The sequence below is a fragment of the Cryptomeria japonica genome, chromosome 9 (assembly GCF_030272615.1).
Source record: "Cryptomeria japonica chromosome 9, Sugi_1.0, whole genome shotgun sequence".
In the NCBI taxonomy this organism is placed as follows: domain Eukaryota; kingdom Viridiplantae; phylum Streptophyta; class Pinopsida; order Cupressales; family Cupressaceae; genus Cryptomeria; species Cryptomeria japonica.
The window spans coordinates 392,000,137-392,020,238 of NC_081413.1; the positions used below are offsets into that span (position 1 = coordinate 392,000,137).

At 34.9% G+C, this 20,102-nt stretch overlaps 1 protein-coding gene across 2 annotated transcripts in view; it reads right to left on the reverse strand.

Annotated features, from left to right (window-relative positions):
• Window positions 1-455: 455 nt before the first annotated feature.
• LOC131072943 (protein CONTINUOUS VASCULAR RING 1) overlaps window positions 456-20,102 on the reverse strand; it is a 54,705-nt gene continuing 35,058 nt past the window's right edge. For both annotated transcript variants that reach the window (XM_058009252.2, XM_058009258.2), the window contains exon 7: window positions 456-879. In XM_058009252.2, coding sequence (XP_057865235.1) covers window positions 782-879 — 98 coding nt within the window. In that variant the 3' untranslated portion in view covers window positions 456-781. The remainder of the gene's footprint in view (window positions 880-20,102) is intronic.

A 20,102-nucleotide genomic window follows, 5' to 3' on the forward strand; every position in this document is an offset into this window, starting at 1 on the left:
AAAATATTGCATCTAAGTTACACTTTCACTTACACAAAACAATTCCAGTTAACTCATACCCTCATCGGCTAGTATTAATCTTAATGTTATATGGACCTATCATGCAGTGCATTTTAATCGATGCTATTATTAGTACTTCCTTTTAGCATTTGATCTTATTGTTTAGTCTAGTAACTACCAACAAGTCACTTTTCAATTGGGATTCATATATACTAAAGACTAGTTATGAGTGATTGAAAATGATCCATGACTAAGAGAGTTCCTTTCTCTAGAGACGATTTTATTTAAATTCTCAAAGTCCTTACATTGCTCCGACTCCGCAAATGCCACCTCTAACATACTAGAACTACTTGAAAAACACAAACAACCCACAGCAGAAATTGTCAAGATCATGCTATTAATTTTCATATTTCCTGAGATAAGTTACAGAGAAAAGGAAGACACAAAACCAAGCCTGAAAAAAAGCTGCCTTATCTACAGATGCCTTTACTTTCAAATTGAAAATCAAACACAAATTATGATACACTCGAACAAACCTTTTGATTCAACTTGTCACAGATTGAAATCTGAGAATCTCCAAATTTATGCAAGTTAGAGACCCTATGATTGACTTAATGTTACATTCTTTAAGCTTCAATATTACATGGATCTGACCAATTCAAAGCTTAGTCTACTAAAATACAAACGAACATAATCTTTACAGAAATGGAAGCTCTGTGTCTCAAAGTGCATTTCCAAGACAAATGCATGGTTAACCAGAGAGCTCTACGAATATGAATCTTCATCCTCTATTTATCCGAGTTCTGTCTGCTGGTGTTACTGTTCTTTCTGAAGGAGAGATTACTTGTGGCATTGTCATACCTCCAGATACAACGATCTCTGCATTTTACAGGGGGAAAATAACACATTGTAAGCAGTAATGTGAAAACCTTGGAAAGAAATTTAACAAATAAAAGAATTTTTTGTTTTCAAGTGCCATTCTGCTAATAAATTTCTCAATAGACTTTCAGAACAGTGCAGCTGCCAATAAATTTCTCATTAGAATTTCAACAAATGCAGCACAAAAGGATAAAGCACATGCTGAAAAGATCACAAGGAAAGGTCAAGGCTTAAAATCACTGTAGAATAGATGAAAAAAAAACTCTGTTACCAGGTTGTCTTCTAAGTACCCCTGTATCCAAGCCAGTAGGAACAAGATACTCCTCAAACAGTTCTAATTTCCAACCGATTCAGGTTACCTTGCCTTGATACTCCCCAGGTTATCTCCTTTGTAAAGGTAAATTTTTTTAATTTAAGATGGCAAGAAAGGGGTGATTGGTTGATGTGCATTCAAACTTGCAGCTCCAATCATGCAAGCAACTGACAAGGGTGATGCCACAAGATGTACAGATCGTCCAGCTTTAGCTTTCCATGCAAGAGCTGCATGGTGCAATTAGTCAAAGTGGTGCCATTGGAACAGCTATTGCTTGTGATTTTATGAACCAAATGATGATTTTGATGCTCTCAATGGAGAGTAATATGACAGTTTACTTTGAGATTTCCTGTGCACTATGTAGTTTGTCCCATACAAAAATTCATGACTTTGTGAAACTCAGCAGCATCGGAACCAGAGTTGCACAAAAGCTGCACAATAAAATGAATTTTTCGTGTGCACTATGTAGTTTGTCTCATATGAAAGTTCACATCTTGGCGAAACTAGGCAGCATTGGAACCAGAGTTGCACAAAAGCTGCACAATAATATGAATCTACACTGAAAAGGACACAAATAATGACAGAACAATATATTATGCTTGGATAAGTTACAATCTTATGATACTGCCTTATACAAGCCTCTACAACTAACTACTTGTGAAATCTCCCAAACGCCTATATGGAAAACTACCTCAAGGGAAATTACAAACATTAAACTAAACTAATACTAAGGGGTTGTCTCATAAATGAGATGCCTGCCCCATACAATTATTTATTTAAAAACTATATTATAAACAACTAAATCTATTCGGAACAGAAACCTAACAAGCATATGTCTGCGATTCAAATAGTTTGTACTGCACCTGCAAATTGGTACACTGTACATCCTAGTACTAATCAACTGGTGTGGCTTCACATAGAAGCCTGCTACCCCCTGAGTTGTAACATGAATGATAATGTCTTTGTAATGATGCCCCTAGTATTTTTTTTCCAAGTTATGCTAAGGTAGATCACAACATAAACATAACAATGAAAATGCTAATGAAGAATTGTCTGCTGTCATAAATTCAGATATGATAATTTGCAATTTTCTTATAACTGCTATTCAAATTTTCTCCATTGATAGATTCATTAATTTGAAACTCCGTTACATAAAGATATACATTTAAATCACAACATAAAGTCATCAATCTCATATAATGTAGGAAAATAGAATTTACTAGACTGAGATAAAAGACCAGCTTTATCAGAACTGCTGTTGCATTGATTTTCTGATGAATAAACATTGATAAATGATACTAAACATGTAATAGACGTACAATGTAATCATCCACTTAAGTAACTTGTAAACTGGACTGATGTAGCTTGTTTCTTGGTCTGAAAATGGCTTGAGAGGGATGCCCAGAAATGCTGTTCATAACTGCAAGACATGGCATTCAAGAAGCACCTCAAAACCCACTTCTAAAAGCTAATACATTTTCTAATAAAGGCAATTAGTATTAAACACTCCCAACTCTCCAAAAATGACCCTTGAACAACACACAATCTGCATATTTATGGCTTGAAATTTACTTTCAGTTAGCATCCAATCTGGAACCCATCACCAGCAAAGGGACGATTTTATCAAATCATTACCCAAAGCACCAAGCAGTCCCAAAACCTTTCACAAAAACACTCACAAACCAATCACCCAAACTCAAGAAGAATATCTGTAGTAACACTTATTGATTTAAACCTCTTTTCACAAACCTGCAAGCCAAAATGGAGGTATAGCCCTGCTAGGGCATCGCCATGAACAGCATCTGCATGGCCCAGCAATAGAATACCAGAAAACACCATCAAATGCCCACACAATCTTTGCAAAAAAAACAAGAAACAACCCACACCCTGCAACCAGAAAAAAACCTTGAATTTTTATTTTTTTTTCTTCAACCCCGATCCAGAAATGACTATGAAAACACCAAACCGGCAAGGGAATATCTTTCACCACCGAAACTAGTGTATTTGACAAAGGTTTCCGTCCTCGATCAATATTAGAAGAACTTCTCTGTTCATTAAGTGAGCAAACTCTGAATAAACCAAATGAGAGCCTCAATCCCCCTTTTATAACCTCTTGAGAGCTATTTTAGGAGAAAGTATTTTTGCTTTTTGGTTACTTTTTCAAAAAAAGTGTTTTTTGCTTTTTAATTTTTTGCTTTTTTATTGTTTTATTTTTTTGAAAAAGCACTTTGTGCTTTTGCATTGCTTTCTTCGAAAACACAATATTTCCACTCAAAAAGACCTCAAAAAAATAACTCAGTGAGTAAACATTGATAAAACCCGCAGGTCAGAAAAAAAGGTAAGTGCTTGATGACTTGTTGAGTATGCAAACTATGCTTTAATCCTTGCCATCAGCCACTTCTATCACACAAGAAAGAAACTAGTTGAGAGGAAGCAAGCACCACCTCATGCTCCATCGAAAGAGCAAAGCCATGCTTCTGCATACGAAAATCCTTCTTATCACTCTCAATAACTCCAACATCATTAGTCTTCTTGATATTTTCTGGGTCAATCTTAATGGAAGAGATAGTTGTATCAGATTTAAGTGTATCCTTCCTACATTTAATAAGAGAGCAATCTTTCCTCAATTGTCCTTATTTTCACCCATAAGACAAGCTTTAAGACCTATTGTGACGTTTTCACACATCACCCCATTGCAAATGGGGATCCCCACTTTTTCGCTTTTTAGGGTTGGTGTTTTGTTTAGGTTACCCTTGCTTATGAGAGGATGTCAATCAGAATGTTGAAAGGATTAAAATGATCCTACCCTTGCTTATGAGAGGATGTCAATCAGAATGTTGAAAGGATTAAAATGATCCTAAGTGTCAAGTTGCCTTAAAATGTGAGCGTAAATATGTCCAAGTGTTGCAAGTTGGTGATTATTGTGCGCTTGAGCGTCAAAGAGTTCCTTTAGGAGTCATTTTCTTGCTCCTAGTAGGTAAATTAAGTCAAATTTGCACTTTGTCCCAATGGAATCCCAATTTTCTTGCTCAAAATCTAGTTAAAATGGTGAATGTCCCGATACACAACAATGAAATTTGACATGTTTGGATACTTAGTGGTACAAAAATCATCGAAGTCATGATCGAAAACATGAAATTATAGTCTAAAAATGAGTTTTCCCGATGAAGGACGTTTTTCCTGAGTTTTAAGGCATAAAAAGCCCTTTTTCCGATGGGTCATGATTTTCCCCACCCATTTTCCTGAAGAGGGGCATTTTCCCCCAAGTATCCTGAGAATTGCCCTGATGGATCACGTTTTTTCCACTGAGAGGCCCAAAATTTGACCAAGTGTTGGAAATTTTCCCGATGAGGTGCGAATTTCCCCAAGAATGAATGATGAAGTTTAATGTGGACAAATTTTTTTGTCCTGATGGGGGTTGTTTTTCCCCTAGACCAATTTGTGGATAAATTTGAGGAAATGAATGTAGATAATTGTCCAGATGGGGATCGAATTTCCCCCAAAGTGGAATTTGTGGACGAAAATGAAAGAATTTGGTATCCAGATGACCTACGTTTTTCCCCAAGGTGATTTTTTCCGAACAATGCAAATAAAATGACATAATCTAATTGCCCTAATGAGGGTCGATTTTCCCCAAAGTGAATTTTTGGGACTTAGTTAATGAAATGAAGCAATTTAATGTTTCCTGATGGGGATCATTTTTCCCCAAATGGCTATTTGTGATGAGCTATGGCGAATTTTAATGCAAAATGTTGTCCAGACATGGATCAATTTTCCCCAGCTAGCTTAAATTTAATGTAGAGTGAATGATTTAAATGCTAAGTGTGCCTTGTTATAAATTATTTAATGCCCAACAACAATTATTTAATGATAAATATGTGATCTTAAGGCAAATCGATTTTCCCCCAAGAAGTATAAAGGCAAATTTTTATCCCACATTGCTTGTGTGGTGAAATATCAAGGTGAAAATGTGTGTAAGTGTGCCCCGCCAGCATTAAAATGATATTATAAGTCGCTGATTGAAGGCAGATTGAAGTTTCCAGCTAGGCGATTTTTTCCTAAATGTCATTGTGATGTCCCCACTTTGAAATATAATTTAATAATAATAAATACCAAAAAAAAAAAGTTAAAATTAAATAATAATATAATATTAATACACTTAATTAGTACTGATTAATCATCCATTTATTTCTATCAGCAATATAATATTAATTAAGTAATAACATTGAATATTTAATATGTATTGTTAAATATATATCATAAAGAAGAATGTGTTAATAACAATTAGATTAAATAATATTATTAACACCCAATGAACTGATTATGAATGCCACGATTTCTTATTGGATTGAGAGATACCGTTTAATATTGGGAGGACGTGACTCAAGACTAAGTCACGTCTCTCCCAATAAGCGTGCCTTTTCCCTTGTAATAAAGGTGAGCATGCGTGGAGTGAGGGAAGGATACGGGGAGGAAAAATATTTTAAGAGGAAAGGAAAGCTATCTTCAGAAGTGGGGCCCAGCCATTACATAGGAGTCTGACTCTGCCTTTCTACGAACTGTAAGAGAATAGCTTTCCCCTTTTTAATATAATTCATATCATACTCTTCAATATCTACAGTAAGAGATTAATATCAGAATTGATAATGTCAGTTATGTTAAGAATATGTTTGTATTAAAAATAATACTGTTCTAGAAGGTTATGTAGGGCATAATTAAATATGGGAAAATGATAATCGTGTCTTCCAATCTCTTATCAGTCTTTAGAAAATATAACTGTTACCAGATTTAGTGGACATAAATGTTATCAGATTTAGACGATATAAATACTGTCAAATAGTATTTAGAAGATATAAATGTTATCAGATATAATAGATATAATTGTTGTCATAATGTTTAACAGATTTAATAGATATAAATACTGTCATAATATTATCAGATTAAATAGGTGTAAATATTATCATATTGTTTATCAGATCTAGTAGATATGAATGCAGTCATAATGCTTATCAGATTAAGTAAAATATAAATGTTATCATGCTGTAATAATAAGAATAATATAATATAAATGTAACATGATATCTTGATATAAGTCACAGCATGATAAGCTTAGAAATTACTAATATTCAGATCTGATAACACCCTTAGATCTGCACGTGTAATTAAGTATTTAATACAAATTGCCAATGAGTATCGGATTGAAATTGTTTGCAATACAGAAGCATTATTTATCTATTTTCATGTATGCAATCTACTGTTGCATCTTGTGGGGGAAGGTTAGAGGTGTAATCCAATGTTAAAGAGGGGCTCACCAGGGGTCATAAAGACTCTGGGAGTCAAGGAACCAGTTTGCACTCTATATGCCAAACTCACAAGGTGAAGTGTGCATGCGTAATGGACGTGAAGGGCAAGCAACATGGGCCGCCAAGTCTAGCAAGGAGGTTAGAAGCAACCATTCCTTGGGCTTGGTAGACAACGGACCTGCGCAACCCCACTCATGTCTCATATACCATCTTTGGCTGCCTACATTAGATGGATTAGGACTAATGTTGATTGAACATGTATGTAGGTGTTTTCCTTTCTTTTTGGGTGCAGGTTATTCTTACAAGACTCCACATATGGTAAGTCTCAAATCTTAATTTATGTACTTTATGATTTTCTGATTATAATCATATTGTAGTATTGAGATAATAACTGGATTCGTAATCACATTAAGTAAGAACTATTATTAACAGTTAAGTATAGTAATTGTCTCCTAGTTAAATTGAGTCATATATGTATTAAAATTATACATTAACTATTGTTAAAAGGGCCTATAACTAGTAGGGGACATTACAGTCATTTAGACACCATTGTTGAGGTAGAGTTGTAGATTGAAAGGGGCGATTTTGCCCAACTATTCCCAGTGCCACCATTGGAGGGGAATTTCTAGAATTGTTGTAGGTTGTTGGTCACCATTGGAGACTTAGGCGATTTTTGTGTTTGGCGCCACCATTGCTTGGGCCACGATTTTCTGTGTGGCTGGTTATGCCACATTTTTGGGCGATTTTTTGATTGCATTTGTGGCGCCATTGCTGATGTAGAGAGGCGACTTCATCCAAGTTCAAGTTTGGCGCCATAGCTGGAAGAATTTTTCGACACCATTGGAGAACACCATTGCTGGCCTTAATCTGAAACTTCATTCCCAGCCATGTTGATTTGTTCTTAGACCATTTCCAGCTATCATTGGTGAAGGGCGATTTTGTTTGGACACCATTATTTGAAGAATTTGGAGGCATTTTGTTCGACACCATTGCTGGTGCAAGTCTGAAGCATCATTTTCAGAATTGTCTTCAGACTGAAACAACATTTCCAGACCCATAGTTGTGCCCAGGCATGGCCATATTCTAGTTTCAAAGGACAAAACAACTTAAGTGCAAAAGTACACCATGGCTGTGACCACTTCCAGCCACTGATGTTCACCATTTTCTGAGTATTTTCAGACTTTCAAAGGGTTTATTCAGATTTTAAAATCAAGAAATCAGACTTCAATACACCATTTTCTGAGTATTTTCAGACATTAGAAAGCGTATTCAAACTCAGTCCTCAGAAAATCAAACTTTATTACAACTTTGATATTAAAAATCAGTCACTTTCTGAGTGTATTCAGACTTCCAAGTGACATTTTCAGACTTGGGTATACTTTTTTGAGCTTCAAATCAGTCATTTTCTGAGTAAACCAGGGTGTCTTCAGACTTGGTACTCAGAAAATCAAATCTAAGACAACTTTTCAGCACCTAAATCAACCATTTCCAGGGGTGTCCTCGGACTTTATACTTAGAAATCAGAACTGAGATTGCATCAAACATGCCATTTCTGAGTTTACAGGGGTGTCTTCAGACTTATTTATTGCAATCAGACTTATCGTAAGTCTGAAAATCAGGTTTTCTGAAGACAAATTTTCCAAATTTTGATCAAATCTCTTGTATTTTCCGGAATTTGTGTTACCTAATGTTGAATTTCTGATTTTCATGAGCTTACAGGTCTGAAAACTATTTGAAATCAGGACCTTAATTGATTCTGGAAAATTATTTGTGAGGACAAAGTGAGGAACATTGAAGTGTCCTAATGGGGTTTGAATTTCCACTCCATCAAATGGTGATCAAATCAATACAAAATTTTCAAGGACAATGAATCCCGATGCGGGTCGGATTTCCACTTGAGGACAAAATTACAAAGGGATAAATCAATTCAAATGAAGATCAATAACAAAGTTGTCCCTATAGACATCAAATTTCCACCAAGTGAAGGAATGGACAGGGATAATGCAGATGTTTTGAGAACCGATCCATCCCTATAAGGATCGATTTCCCACTAAGGTCGAAACAAAGTTTATTCCATAGGTGTTTGATTCAATACTTGTTTGTTTTGCAAGAATGTTACGAGGAAAGGAAGCATGATGATCAAGGCTTGAAGAGGATGCATATTGCAAGGACAACATCACAAATGCGGATGAGGAAGATCAACACTTCAAATATTGAAAGAGGATTTCAGGACAAGGATTTCCCAAGGTAAAGATGTGGACTAGATCAAACATGAAGAAGACTTCACCTTGATAACACATGAAGGAAAGCAAGCTCAAGACATATGCACAAAGGATTTCACATCAAGAAATCAAGGACAACATCAAGAAATTTTGAAGTCCTAGAACGTTAAGGAGGAAATAGTCCAAGGAATTCCTTAACATAAGGATGGAATGCAAAGAATCAGAAGGAATCCCAAATATCATGAAGAATGTTCAAGGCAAATTGATTAAGTCTACAAGGCAAACTGGGGTGGCATCCCAGTCACCATTCGTTCAATCAAAGGGTACCAAGTCAACATTTATTCAAAGAGGGAATAGGTGACACGTGGCGCTACATCAAATATTATTTATCTTACTTACTCTCATCTCTCATTGGTCAATGTAATGGTGGTTATAATAACCCTAATTAGGGTTTTTATCTTTCAATCTTGGCCATTGATCTTGAATCAATCTAAGGCATTCATTGTAATGAGACCTCTATATAAGGCTCAGTGCTCTCATGTGTGAAGATTAATAGAAGAATAGTTCGTAGTAAAGGAGTAGAACAGTAGAAGAGTAGTTGTTAAGGCAATTAGGAATTAGAAGTTAGAGTAGGAGTAGAGTAGGAGAAGAGATTGTTGCAAAGACTTGTAAATGAATATACTCTTTTCATTGAAGATTTTGTGGATGATTAGTGGTGAAATTCATTTATTCCATACCACTAGCTTCTTGTTGATTGTAAGTTTGCCTTGTGTGGTCAACTGGGATATGAATCAAACTTAACTCAATTATTACTCGTTCGTTGGTATGCATTGCCTTGATGGTATTGATGTTGATGGTAATAATTTGAACATCTATAAACTTACCTTAGAAATTGCACCAGCTTTGTGGAGTTGTTCACTGATGTCAAAGCAAAGTCTAGTAGAGTCTCACCAAATCATTCACTACATCCTACATTCCTAGGATTAGATTAGACTCTCTAAACCCTTTCCTTTTGATCTTTCTTTGTTAGATGAGTTAATCTCATGTTCCAGCAACATCCAAGTATTCAAGCATTCATGTACAACGTAAGTCCCCTTGTGATTCCAGCATTATCACATCAAACCATTGAGCTTATCCACACGCCAACACCTGACATTTCGTAACCTTGAAGTTGTCTCATTTGATCGTGAAGCATAGCATTTGAGAGACTTTGTTCAAGAGAGGATAAGATACCTTGGTATTTTATTATGTGTTCGATTGTGCATAAAAAAACATCAACAAGACCTAATTTTCTAACTTCGTATTGAAACAATCTGTTCTCAAATTGAAAGCAAATTACTTCCAAAATATCTTTGTCTAGTTTAATAGAGATTTAAACCCTCATGCTAAGTTGCAAAACAATAAATCTCATTTCAACCTACAACACTTACCCCAAGGATTTTAAAGAATGAGATAGCAAAACCAAAGCTCACAAGGCACATTTTGAATTTCAATCAACTTAGCAGCTTTCCGTTTTACAAACAACCCACATCTAAGGGGTTTAAGTGCAGGTTCCATGAAAAAGCTTTGAAGACTAAGCAACTTGTGTTCCAAAGGGGCCAACCCAAAACAAGTCTTTGCATATTGGAATTTTTAAAGATGACCATAAAAAAATGTATTTGCAACATTCTACAAAGAGAAATATAAATACCCATCGATCTACCCCAAACAAAGGAAACCCAATCGTCAACAAAATTTTCTAGATAAGAGGGCATCCTTATTGAAACAAACAATAAAATTGCTACACTTTTCTTTCATTCTTCCTTTTTCACAATTTTATTCATCTCAAAATTAAAGGTAACTAGGCATTTCTTAGGCAAAGGGGGAGACTTACCACAACCATCTCCTCCATAGCTATTGCACACAGAAAACTATGAAGTATCCAACACCACAATACTTTTTTCTGCTCACACAAATTGTTTAAAGGCTACTTCTAATTGTTTCAACACCAACAAGACCATCAATTTTAACCTTGGTAGCATTAAAATAATCATTTTTGCTCACTGTGAACTTTTATTTGCTTTGGATATGGAAGGATTAGATTTTGTTCTTGGTTATCCACTATGTGAACTTTGCTCGTTACCCACTATCAATATGGTTATACATCAAAATATTTATGCCTTGGATATGGATGGTTTGGATTTTGTTTGTAGTTATCCTTAGTTAGAATCTTTGGGAATACTATGCATTAATGTGTAAAATAAGTTCTGGAAACTTTGATATAGGAGGAGATATCACACATAAATGAAGACTTTAGGGAAGTTAACCAACTCCAAAGCAACCCACTCTATCATACATCTAATCTTTGATCTCACAAGGGGTTATGCTAGGGGCCTATTGTTTTTGAGTCTTGACAATGAAGCGAGGCAATTTGTATAGCAGTACATCTCTTGCACAAAGGTCTACACAAAGCCTCACAACAAATAACTACTATGAAAGCATGGTTCACATTAAAGACAAAGTTTAAACACCTATGTTTTTGGTTCTACTGCTTATCTATGGCATGGTTCAAGATAATAAAACAAGCAAGTTTGATGTTAGTGGCAAATATTTGTCATGCCATAAAATAGAGGCCCCCCTCCTTTTACCCAATCACCCAGCCAAAAGCTTATCATTGATGTTGCTACTAAAAGAATCATAGTTTGTAGGGATGTTTAAATAGAGGAAACAAGGCCATTTTTTTCTAGTTCTTCTTTAGGGTAGTATTGAATGTTCTAACCAGCATGCACTATCGAATGATATGCAAAGTACTAGTTTTGGTATTTTTACTTTGTTGGATCATGATCGAATGATACCAAAAGTATCAAGTTCCAAGGGGGTACACAATGTGACTCTATCCCCAACCAAACATCAATCTCAATTCTTGATTTGGATTAGAGTGAGCTTTAGGATGTGTTTTCTCTAACATCTCAGATTTGCCAACAAAGGAGACCTAATTAATATCACATAACTCTGCAAGATGTGTGGGAAAATGAAATTCCCAACTGAATACACAATCAAAAATCCAAGAAAGCACCTTGTTGATGGAGTTGCCTCCAAGTAAGCAGCCCATTGGATGAAATGGATTTATAAAGTGAAATACAAGACGAGGAGTACTTTATATAAGTACAAGGCTTGTCTTGTTGCCAAAGGCTATTCACAACTAAGAAGAAATCCGCTATTAGAACTTTGATCCTACTATCAAAATGATCACATTTTGTGTACTACTCTCCATTGCAGCCCGAGTATGATGGTAAGTGTAACAAATAGATGTTACGAGCACTTTCTTGAACAAGGATCTAGACAAGGAGATATCGTACAACCAAAAGGGTTCTCATAGGCACACAAGTAACATCTACTATGTAGGTTGGTCAAGTCCTTATATGGACTTAAGCAGGGTCCACAAGCCTAGAATAACAAAATTGATCAACATTTACAATATTCTAGATTCAAATAAGGTTTTTCTAATCTCAATATCTATATCAAAAACAATGATGATAATATCGTGATTCTATTGTCTATGTAGATGAGTTGGCCATCACCAATAGTAAGGCATTGCTTACTAGAAAGTAAAATTAGATAAACGTTAAGCTTTTGACATGACAAATTTGAATGTCCACTATTTCTTAGGAGTAGAATTTTGGCAACTTGATTGTGTGACCTATACAACTGAAGTCGATGATGCCAAAAATCTTCTAGAGAAATTTAAGATGAAGGATTGTAATCCTTAGTGTATCTTAAGCTTTTAGGTGAAAAGTTTGAACTATCTTAAATCCACTCAATCAAATCTATATTTTGTTATCAATTATCTTTCTAGGTTCTTATCATGGTCAAAGTGAGTGCACTATAAAGCAGCAAAACAAGTAGTCTAATATGTCAAAGTTGCATTTGACTTTGTTGTCTTGTACCAACAATCTTCAAAGATAGGTTATCAAGGTATACAAACTCTAATTGGGCTGAATTTATTTATACAAGCAGATATGTCACTAGCTATATGTCTTTGTTATGAATGTAAAAATTGTTTCACTATAAAGCAAAGTTGCTAGTTCAAGTATGGGAATAAAATATATTATTAATATATGTTACTAGTAAATTAATAATATATAATTATGTTAATTATATATATTATACATATCATAATAATAATAATATACAAAACTAAAGTTTATTAAACGTTTTTAGCCATCTCATCTACACTCCCATCCCTGCTCCTGCTCCCATTTGATTCCAATTCACATTGAAAAATGTCATTTCTGATAGTTTAGTTGCAAACCAAACTCTAGCATATGATCACCTCATTTACTACCAAAGTAAAGTACAAGAAAATCATTAGTGTTGATTGTGAAACCATATGGTTGCACCGACAATTCTATAACTAAAAATTCGATCCAATCACACCAACTACATTGTACTTCAATAATCAATGTGTTCTTTTAAGCAGGTGATGAATCCAACATATCATGCCCAAACCAAACACATTGAGATTCATAATCACTACATTCAACAATTGGTTGATACTAAATATTTGTCTTCATTATTGTCCCTATCAAGAACAGATTATAGATAAAATGACTAAATTTCTTGGGCATGATAATTTGTAAACTTTAGAGACAAGCTTGGGGTCATCATCCTTGGTTTAGTCATTATAGACATAAGGTATCCATTTAGATATTAAGATATAAATATCTAAATGGATACTTAAGTTTTAAGATATAAATATCTAAATGGATACTTAAGTTTTAAGAAATAAATATCCGAATGGATACTTTAGATATTAAAAAACATGTTGCACACACATTCCAAGCTATGCCAATTTCCTCTATTTCCTCATCCTAACAACAATTCCAATCCTATTGATGGAAGTCCCCAAATGTCCCATCTCAAGCAAGATTATTGATAGTGAAATTCTTATTTATACTATGAAAAGTACAATCTATGATACCATGCCAGATATGTATAAATGAAAGTTTAAAATGGATTTGAATACTCACATTCTTGTGTCAAACTAAGATTATTAATTTCTTAAAGTCACCAAAGAAAGGAGTTGTATTACTCTTATACAATAACCTTCAAGATTTAGTAAGTCTGCAACAATGTTGACCACATTAACCGCAACCATGTTTCTGTTCGCCTAATGTCAACTACTTCTACATACATTTGTCTACGACTAAAGAATATCAAGCTAGAATCAAGTTGCATGGACATGGATACAGATACAGATATGGATACAGTATCGGATACAGATACAACCATTTTTTAACACCCTCAATATGTAATGTCCCCTCTTCTCTAGAGCCATTTAGAGCTCAGATTCACCTATCACCCATCTCCACAAGTGAAGTTGATGTTTGGAGATGAATTCGCTAGCCAAAGGGGACTTAGATTAGTCATTTCTTTTGACTTTGTGGGTGTAATAAAGTAACTTTATGATATAAAAGTTACATAAGTCATTTTTCTTAAAATAGAAAATCTAATAAAGTAACTTGTAAGTTACTAATAAAACTTAATAAATGACTTTATTTTAAAAGTCCTTGCACACCTTCCTAGGCGAACTCCAATAACTTAAAAGGTGGTTGTTTATTCATGTTGGAGAACCCCTCTCATGTGGGCTCCACTTTTTAGAGAATAAAAGATTCCAAAGAATCTTTCTTTGATGCCTCTAGGGTTCCTTTTGGTTAAAGAGGCTTGTACGGTTCATTTGAAGCATTCATGATTTGTTAATTTTTACAACCTTTGCACATTGGAGGTCTGCAGCAGCACGTATCCAGCTATGGAAGCCCAGGGAGGACGAAAACCCTATACTATTTGATGGTGTGGACGGAATCCTACACCCTCGGCAGCACTACAGCAGCAATCTCTTCTCAGAAATTGACCATTAAAGATTACAGTCAGCAAAGAACACACCTACAGCAACATCAATTGGTCTTAATCTGCAGATCTGAGCAAGTTTTGTATGATTTCCAGCAAGAAATAAGCCACAAATGCCAGCCGTACAACTCCCTTGGCCAGCCGTCCCATTCTCTTGCCTGGGGATCCATTAATAAATAAACTAAAGGGTTTTGGCACCACTATTGGTGTGTGAATTCATTGTTGTGGTAGTAATAAGCATAGAAACAACAGTCTGGAAAAAAACGCGATTAAACCCGATTAATCGTTGATCGGGTGTCTGGCCGATTAATTCCCCCCAAAAATCGCGTTTTAATCGGTCAACGCGGTCAACGATTTTTTCGGGTATAATCGGCAAAAAAACGAACATATTAGACGCGATTAATCGGTAAAAATCACCAGCGCGGAATAATAACCCGCGAAAACCCTAAAAATCCCCGCGAAAACCCTAAACACGCCGCGAAATGTTAGAAAATGTCAGATTTTTTATAAATACGCGGGGAAGGTGTTTGTAAATTAACAACGAAAGCCACGGGGTCGCGTAATTAGACGGAAGCCATTGTGGGGTCGTGAAATAGCCCGACGGGAAGAGAAGAGGCACGGGAGCTCGACGAAAACGGGAAGAGGTCGCGCCATTGCACATTGACGGGAAGAGGTCTTCTGCCATTGCCAGGTTTTTACACAAATTTTTTTAATCCAAAGTTTTATGTGATTTTCTGTATTTTTTATGTGATTTGCCAGAAATATACAGAAATAATTTTCCTAAATTAATTTAATGTATTAATAGATTATTAATTTTAAGTATTAATAGATTATTAATTTTTTTATGTTATTTTCTGTATTAATAGATTATTAATTTTTTTATGTGATTTTCTGTATTAATAGATTATTAATTTTATGTATTAATAGATTATTAATTTTTTTATGTGATTTTCTGTATTAATAGATTATTAATTTTCCTATATTAATTTTATGTATTTTATAGAAAATTAATACAAAAAATAGAGTATTTGTATGCAGAAAAAGAGACTATATTAAATAGAATTTTTTTATGTGATTTTCTATATAAATAGAGTATTAATTTTTCTATATTAATTTTATGTATTTTATAGAAAATTAATTAAAAAAACAGAGTATTTTTCTGTATATTTCTTTATTTAATATAGTATTAACTTTTCTTTATAATTTTTTTGTATTAATTTTCTATATTAATGGCTGTATACAGAAGTACTTATATATTTTTTGTATAGTATAGAATCATAGATTAATGCAGAAAATATATACTCTATTTTCTGTAGCCACTGTAAAAAATTTATACAGAAAATATAGCCACTGTAATTTATACAGTGGCTATATTTTCTATATAAATTTATACAGAAAATAAAGTATATATAGGAAATTTATACATAAAATATTTTTAAAAAATTTATGTATATGTTTTTTGTATATATATTTTTGCTCTATTTTCTATATAATAAAAATCATATTAAACTCCATTTTCTTTATTAATTTATACAGTTTAATTTGCACAGAAAATAGAGATATATTTTTTATAAAATTGGGTAGACTACCACAGAAACCCTACTGCTCAACCATATCACTTAAAAATTTCCTTGTTTTGGTTTTTTGTGATAGAAAACAATTCATAAGTGAAGGAACAATTAGGATTCATAATAAATTTGGCAGTTACTATGCTTAAGCCCCAATCCTTATTTCCTAATCATCAATGCTGACAAAGGATGGGGAATTACTTGTCATAGGGCGTTTAGAAACCAGTCTACTTAACATGCTTATGAAATTGTGTCTTTATTATGACTTGTGACAATATGAAGTCTTAGCTTTGCCCAACTAATATTCTATTTGATCTTGATTTTGATATAACTTTGCATGGCATTGATTCTTTAAGTGTCAAAGGTCTAATATAGGTGCCCATATAACTGTGTGTGACTTCTACTATTAGTTCTTTGTCTTGATGTCGTAAATTTATGAATTAATGTCATTATGTCACAGTTGTTTGTGGTCATCTACTAGGTTATGTATTGAGCAATGATTAAAGTATACCATTGGTGTAAACTTGAAATTCAATTACATTTAGGTTTCCAATTTCCCATGTCAATGTAATTAAAATGCAATTATTATACACAAGCCCAACCCTAGATCCCTCAAAAGTTTAAGACTAAGTGTAATGTTTTTACAGATCTGTTTTTTGATCAGAATGCCGCGTCAAAAAGACTTTGTGTGGACACATTGCACAGCAGTTCCTGGTAGCACGAAGGTCAAGTGCAATTGGTGTCTAGAAGAGATCAGTGGTGGAATTTATCGTTTCAAATGGCATTTGTCCAAAGAACGAGGAAATAACACCGTGATATGCAAGGCATGCCCTGCAGATGTCTCGTATCAGGCAAAGCAATCTCTTGACGGGATTGCTGAGAGTAAGGCCAAAAAGGCAAGAATTACCGTTGAACTAGGTTCTAGTTCTGCAGATCCCAAGACGAACCATTTGGGTGAGGAGGATGGTGAAGATGGGAGTTTCAGGGAATTGTTGACGTGTATTTTGTACACAATCATACACAGAATAAAATACCAATAGGCATCTTATCCTCTCTTGAGAAAATAGTCTCTAACTGCTGAAGATTCGCATAAAGGATCAGTTAGGTAGACTCCAAGGTTCTTTTAGTAGGGTCTCTACGTGTGGACAAGCTCCAGTGGTATGATGTGATTTGCTGGAATCACAAGGGGACTTACATGTGATGATTGAACTTCCGATCTGCTTTGCTGGACACAGGCTCTTACTAACTTAGATTTGGAAAAAAGAATGAAAAAAGGATAAGGGCGAAGAGAGGATCTAATCCTAATACTAAGAATGTAGGAGCAATGATTGATCTTTGACAAAACTCTAACTAGGTCTTGTTTTGACATCAATGGAACATCTACACAAGACTAGTGCGATCTTCTAAGGGAGCTTTATGATGTTCAAATTATCACCGCAGGCATAGATACCATCCAAGTTGATGCATATCAATGAAGAGGCAACAAATTGAAATTGAGCTTAGGCTAAATGATTCCAGTTGACTACGCAAGGCAAGTCTGCAATCAACAAACTGCTAGTAGTATGGATGTACGAATTCCACCATTGATCAATCGCATTTCCTCCATTCATCTAATCATCTACCATCTAAGATTGAAAACTCAACAAGAAACCATGCAAATTGCAAGAAACGACACACTTCACCATTACTTCAATGAAAATGGAGTTTGTTTACAATCAATGGCAACAATTTCTTGCCTTGTCCTCCTATTCTACTCTAATTGCTTCCAACTATTCTCTAACTATTCTAACTATTTACATGCTATCTCTAACTTATTGCTAATTTATTGCTAATTATTTCTCTAACTCCTTGCTAATTAGCCTTTACAAATGAAATGCCTGGGCTTATATAGTGCCCACAATACAATTTGATGGCTTAGATCAATTCAAGATCAATGGCCAAGATTTTACAATGAAAACCCTAATTAGGGTTTGTTACAACCATTACATAACATTTAATGCTTGACCAATGAAATAATTGTATTGCTTGGACACATGTCCCTTCTAGAAAAATCGACCAATGGATAGCCAGGGTAGGTACATCGGAGTTTGTGCCACCTTCCATGAGTTAAGTACATTGAATCTGGACATGCTGAGGTGGACCTCACTGACTGGAGGAGTGATGACTGGGATGCCACCTCATCTGACACTTGTAGCTTGCTAGATATTCAATTTGATGTCGTTGAGAGGCTATCTTTAATTAACTCTTGTTCTAACTCCTTTTGTCCTTGATTTGCAAGATGATGATGTACCTCGCCTTGGAACGCTGGATTGAAAGAGGTTGCCCATGTCCTTACTTGATCGTCCTGGCGAAGACCGTCCTGGATCCAGCTTGATTTTCCTTGAAGGGATCTTCATTTGATGCCTACACAACATTTCAAAATTAGTACCATGATTTTGCAATAATCATAGATTAGAGAGAGAAGTTTTTAGGAAACGTCATGATAAGTCTCTAGAGTTATCATTTCCTAAAAAACAACGATTGAGCTAAGAGAACCAAAATTCAAAACTTCAAAATTTAAAATATGACGATGAATGAATAAAAGCAATAAAATCAAATCGCCATACCTCAAAAGAGAGCTAACTCTAGAATGCAAAAAGACAAAATTCGCCTAGGCAAAATTGAGGTATAAATGATCTTCAATGTGATCTCCTCAAAAGATCAACTTCGCCACCTTTGTCTTCAACGTGATCTTCAAGTTCGCCTTTGATGTGGTCTTCAACTCTTGGCAAATTCACTCAAATGAAGTATCGCACCACCTTTGATGCATTAGCGCCACCTTTGGTTGAAATGAAATTCGCATCTCTAACACACAACTCGCACTTCTCCTTCCAAGATCGCATGTAAGATGACAAAATGGTAATGTGAAAATAACAATCTTCACCACCCTCCCTTTATAGCGCTCATCTCACAATTACCTTAAGGCCGACGTGTGTAAAAATAAGGCAATTTAAATGATTTTTAATAAATAACAAGGCCGACTCTCATAAACCAAGCGCTCCTTTTGATTTTTTTATTAAATTAATAATTAATTATTAAATGCCTTTATTATTTAAATTGTCAAATTCGATTTTTATAAAGGCAAAAATAATTAATAAATATCAAGCGCAAATTTTAAATGCCATTTTTAATTAAATTTTCAATCCATCGATTTTAGCATTTAAAATAAATTTAAAGAAATGTGTTTGAGCGCCAAATTTTGAAGATGAAAATTGCGTACCTCATCGCCCTGGTCCCTGACTGAGGGACAGGAGCGATCCATCAACTGGGTCATGATTCTTGCAATTTTAACGTTCAAAGTCTTGATCTCCACGTTGAATTTGCCATTTTCGCTAGGATCTTCGAACTTGAGTATCTTGCTTGTGCGAATGAATGTCCTTTATGACCATTATCGCTCTGGTCCCTTGGAGAGGGACAGGAGCGATCCATGTGTTTTCTCCATGATCTTGCATCTTTATTCTCAAATTTCCATCATAAGGCGAACATTAGTGTTATTTCTTCATTCCATGCTTGTTTCGCTTGAATTCTACAAGGCGTTTTTTGATGTTTAGAGGATCATCGCCCTTGTCCCTTGGAGAGGGACAGGAGCGATCCTTGTCTTATAGCTTAAGATACTTTGTTCTTGATTTAACTTCACGTTCATCACCTTTTAAAAGACGTTTCAAACCCTTTGCAATTTTTCTTTAACGTGATCTTCAAAGGATAACATGTGTTTTGGCAAATATCGCCCTGGTCCCTTGGAGAGGGACAGGAGCGAATTTGTACTTGTAGTCTCCATCACACTTCGCCAGCTTCCAAATTTATCTTCAACGGTCTCGTAATGTCCCCTTTCATTCATCCATGCCTTGGGTTTGATTGTAACTTAACCAGAAATTTGTCTAAGACAAAAATC